The sequence below is a fragment of the Pseudoliparis swirei genome, chromosome 18 (genome assembly GCF_029220125.1).
Source record: "Pseudoliparis swirei isolate HS2019 ecotype Mariana Trench chromosome 18, NWPU_hadal_v1, whole genome shotgun sequence".
Classification (NCBI taxonomy): domain Eukaryota; kingdom Metazoa; phylum Chordata; class Actinopteri; order Perciformes; family Liparidae; genus Pseudoliparis; species Pseudoliparis swirei.
Genome location: NC_079405.1, coordinates 1,748,998 through 1,753,942, shown reverse-complemented (window position 1 = coordinate 1,753,942; position 4,945 = coordinate 1,748,998). Strand labels below are relative to the sequence as shown.

General features: G+C 43.3%; 1 protein-coding gene across 1 annotated transcript in view; it reads right to left on the bottom strand.

Annotated features, from left to right (window-relative positions):
• Positions 1–1,603: 1,603 nt before the first annotated feature.
• The window catches only part of ptprt (protein tyrosine phosphatase receptor type T), a 53,174-nt gene continuing 49,832 nt past the window's right edge, over positions 1,604–4,945 (bottom strand). Inside the window, exons 13-14 of the mRNA XM_056436552.1 lie at positions 4,408–4,510; positions 1,604–1,925 (exon numbers count right to left, since the gene is read on the bottom strand). Of these exons, the coding sequence (XP_056292527.1) occupies positions 1,604–1,925; positions 4,408–4,510 (425 nt within the window). The remainder of the gene's footprint in view (positions 1,926–4,407; positions 4,511–4,945) is intronic.

The following is a 4,945-nucleotide window of genomic DNA, read 5'->3' as shown; positions in this document are numbered from 1 at the left end:
TGTGCAACAAATATTGGAGGCACATATATAAGTATAATATTTATTATTCTAGATATTATATATATAATAAGTATATATTATATATACATTATTGTAAATATATATAAAATATGTATAAAGTTATATATATTTATAATATATACATCATTAAATAAATATTATATATTAATATCTAGAATAGTAAATATTATACTTATATATTATATATACATATAAAAAATGTATAATTATATATAAATAAGTATTATATATACATTTTATGAATATGTTATAGATATTAAATATATAAATATTATATATATATATATTATATATGTTATATACATATAACATATACAAAGTCTCCATGTTGTCTCCTGGTTGTTTACATGTTGTCTCCATGTTGTTTACATGTTGTCTCCATGTTGTTTACATGTTGTCTCCTACATGTTGTCTCCATGTTGTTTACATGTTGTCTCCGTATTGTTTACATGTTGTCTCCGTGTTGTTTACATGTGTCTACATGTTGTTTACATGTGCCTACATGTTGTCTCCATGTTGTTTACATGTTGTTTAGATGTTGTCTCCGTGTTGTCTCCGTGTTGTTTACATGTTGTCTCCGTGTTGTCTCCGTGTTGTTTAAATGTTGTCTCTGTGTTGTCTACATGTTGTCTCCATGTTGTCTCCGTGTTGTTTACATGTTGTCTCCGTATTGTTTACATGTTGTCTCCATGTTGTTTACATGTTGTCTCCGTGTTGTCTACATGTTGTCTCTGTGTTGTCTACGTGTTGTCTCCGTGTTGTTTACATGTTGTTTACATGTTGTCTCCGTGTTGTTTACATGTTGTCTCCGTGTTGTCTACATGTTGTCTCCGTGTTGTTTACATGTTGTCTCTGTGTTGTCTCCGTGTTGTATACATGTTGTCTCCGTGTTGTCTCCGTGTTGTCTACGTGTTGTCTCCGTGTTGTCTACGTGTTGTCTCCGTGTTGTCTCCGTGTTGTCTCCGTGTTGTTTACATGTTGTCTCCGTGTTGTCTACATGTTGTCTCCGTGTTGTTTACATGTTGTCTCCGTGTTGTTTACATGTTGTCTCCGTGTTGTCTACATGTTGTCTCCGTGTTGTCTACATGTTGTCTCCGTGTTGTTTACATGTTGTCTCTGTGTTGTCTCCGTGTTGTATACATGTTGTCTCCGTGTTGTCTCCGTGTTGTTTACATGTTGTCTCCGTGTTGTCTCCGTGTTGTCTACATGTTGTCTCCGTGTTGTCTCCGTGTTGTCTCCGTGTTGTTTACATGTTGTCTCCGTGTTGTCTCCGTGTTGTTTACATGTCTCCGTGTTGTCTCCGTGTTGTTTACATGTCTCCGTGTTGTCTCCGTGTTGTTTACATGTCCTCGTGTTGTTTACATGTCTCCGTGTTGTCTCCGTGTTGTCTACATGTTGTCTCCGTGTTGTTTACATGTCCTCGTGTTGTTTACATGTCTCCGTGTTGTCTCCGTGTTGTTTACATGTTGTCTCTGTGTTGTCTACATGTTGTCTCCGTGTTGTTTACATGTCTCCGTGTTGTCTCCGTGTTGTTTACATGTCCTCGTGTTGTTTACATGTCTCCGTGTTGTCTCCGTGTTGTTTACATGTTGTCTCCGTGTGTCTCCCCGTGTCCCGTGAGTCTCACCCCGTTGGCGCTGCTCGTGGCCTGGTAGTAGATGCTGTAGCTCTTGGCCGAGGATAGCGGCGGGTTCCAGAAGCCTCCGTAGCTGCGGTTGTCTCCCACGGTGAAGGGCAGCGCGGCGCCGAGGCCGGAGGGCGGCAGGGCGGCCGCCATGTAGTAGGAGGAGCCTAACGCCGTGGCGTTACGGAAGCCCACGGGGGAGGGGAAGCACTCGGGGGCCTCGGGGGAGGCACGCCGCGTCCTGGGCTTAAGCTCCTCCTTCACCACCAGCTGGTAGGAGCTGCACACACACACACACAAAGACACACACACAAAGACACACACACAAAGACACACACACACAAAGACACACACACAGACACACACACAGACACACACACAAAGACACACACACACAAAGACACACAAATACACACACAAAGACACACACACAAAGACACACACACACAAAGACACACACACACACAAAGACACACACACACAAAGACACACACACACAAAGACACACACACACACAAAGACACACACACACAGACACACACATGTTATCAGAGAGTCTTCAGGTGAAGACTTAAAGGTTCTATTTGGACATCTGAATCTAACAATGTGTGTGTGTGTGTCCGTGTGTCTGTGTGTGTCCGTGTGTGTGTGTGTGTGTGTGTGTGTAGCTCCTCCAGGACTACACACGTTCCCCTGTCATTACCTCGGTCCTCTCTCTCCACAATTAGACCAATTAGGGAGACGCATGTTTCTGTGAAGCCTCCACGAGCTCAGCAGCTTCCACAGAGAGATCATTGCTGATTGGCCGAAAGATGAAAGATGAATCCATGAACATGATGAACACATGATGAACATGTGATGAACACGTGATGAACATATGATGAACACGTGATGAACACAAAATGAACACAAGATGAACATGTGATGAACACGTGATGAACACAAGATGAACACAAAATGAACACAAGATGAACATGTGATGAACACGTGATGAACACGTGATGAACACAAGATGAACACGTGATGAACACGTGATGAACACACGATGAACACACGATGAACACACGATGAACACACGATGAACACAAGATGAACACGTGATGAACACGTGATGAACACGTGATGAACACAAGATGAACACGTGATGAACACGTGATGAACACGTGATGAACACGTGATGAACACAAGATGAACACGTGATGAACACGTGATGAACACATGATGAACACGTGATGAACACATGATGAACACAAGATGAACACATGATGAACACGTGATGAACACGTGATGAACACAAGATGAACACATGATGAACACGTGATGAACACGTGATGAACACGTGATGAACACAAGATGAACACGTGATGAACACGTGATGAACACATGATGAACACAAGATGAACACAAGATGAACACAAGATGAACACGTGATGAACACGTGATGAACACATGATGAACACGTGATGAACACAAGATGAACATGTGATGAACACATGATGAACATGTGATGAACACAAGATGAACACAAGATGAACACATGATGAACACAAGATGAACACGTGATGAACACGTGATGAACACAAGATGAACACAAGATGAACACGTGATGAACACATGCTGAACACGTGATGAACACATGATGAACACGTGATGAACACAATATGAACACGTGATGAATATATGATGAACACATGATGAACACATGATGAACACGTGATGAACACATGATGAATATATGATGAACACATGATGAACACGTGTTCATCACGTGATGAACACGTGATGAACACGTGATGAACACATGATGAACACAAGATGAACACAAGATGAACACATGATGAACACATGATGAACACGTGATGAACACGTGATGAACACATGATGAATATATGATGAACATGTGATGAACACGTGATGAACACATGATGAACACATGATGAACATGTGATGAACACATGATGAACACGTGATGAACACATGATGAACACATGATGAACATGTGATGAACACGTGATGAACACATGATGAACATGTGATGAACACATGATGAACATGTGATGAACACATGATGAACACGTGATGAACACATGATGAACATGTGATGAACACATGATGAATATATGATGAACACGTGATGAACACGTGATGAACACGTGATGAACATGTGATGAACACGTGATGAACATGTGATGAACACATGATGAACACATGATGAATATATGATGAACACGTGATGAACACGTGATGAACACATGATGAACACGTGATGAACACGTGATGAACACATGATGAACATGTGATGAACACATGATGAACACATGATGAATATATGATGAACACATGATGAACACGTGATGAACACATGATGAACACGTGATGAACACATGATGAACATGTGATGAACACATGAATGATGCTGAGATGAACAGAACATTTCTCTCATTAGTTTCCTTCTCGTCCTCCTTATTCTCTCTTCTCTTGTCAGAGAGATATTTCTCCCTCGGCCACATAGAGTGATGTCATCCTCTCCACCAATGAGAGGACGGCATCAGCTCAAAGTGAACTTTAATTAAAAAACAACTGCATTAAACAATTCATCCAGAGAAACATCAACTCATCATGGATAAACAATCAGCTCCTCCTCCTCCTCCTCTTCCTCCTCCTCCTCCTCCTTCAAAATTCAAAACTCATGGAGACGGAAAGAGGAGGAGAGGAGGAGTTACATGGAGGCTCAGCCCGCTCAGCGCCAGGTGAGCAGCTACCTGATTGGTGCTCCTCGTGAGTGGGCGGGCTTTAGCAGGACGGTGATGGTGGTCTCCGTCTCGTTCAGCAGAGCCTCGGCATCGTACTCTGGCATCATGGGGGCTGGAGAGGAGGAACCACAGGAAGTGATGTCACCACGAGGCTCTGACACAGGAAGTGATGTCACCCCGAGGCTCTGAGAGGTTATTTGGTATCGTGGCAGTGACCTTATCTCGTGACGTTAAAAGCAATGAAGAGATGGATGCGGGCTCCAGATTTAATTTCCCTCCCCCCCCCCCTCCTCCCCCCCTCCCCCTCCCGTGGACATCCGTCTCCTCCGTTCCCGTTAATTGAAATCTCTTCCTCCGACCGGCGCCGAGTGAGATAATGAAGATTGGGGCCGGCGTGACATTTGGAGCAGACGTCTGGGCAACGCGTCTCCTCCCCCGATGCTCAGCGTGGGCCAATTGAAAGGAAGATGGAGAAATGAGGCTCGGTGGAAAGGTCACGTTAAGGTCATGGGGGGGGGGGGGAAGAGAGAGAGACAGAGAGACAGAG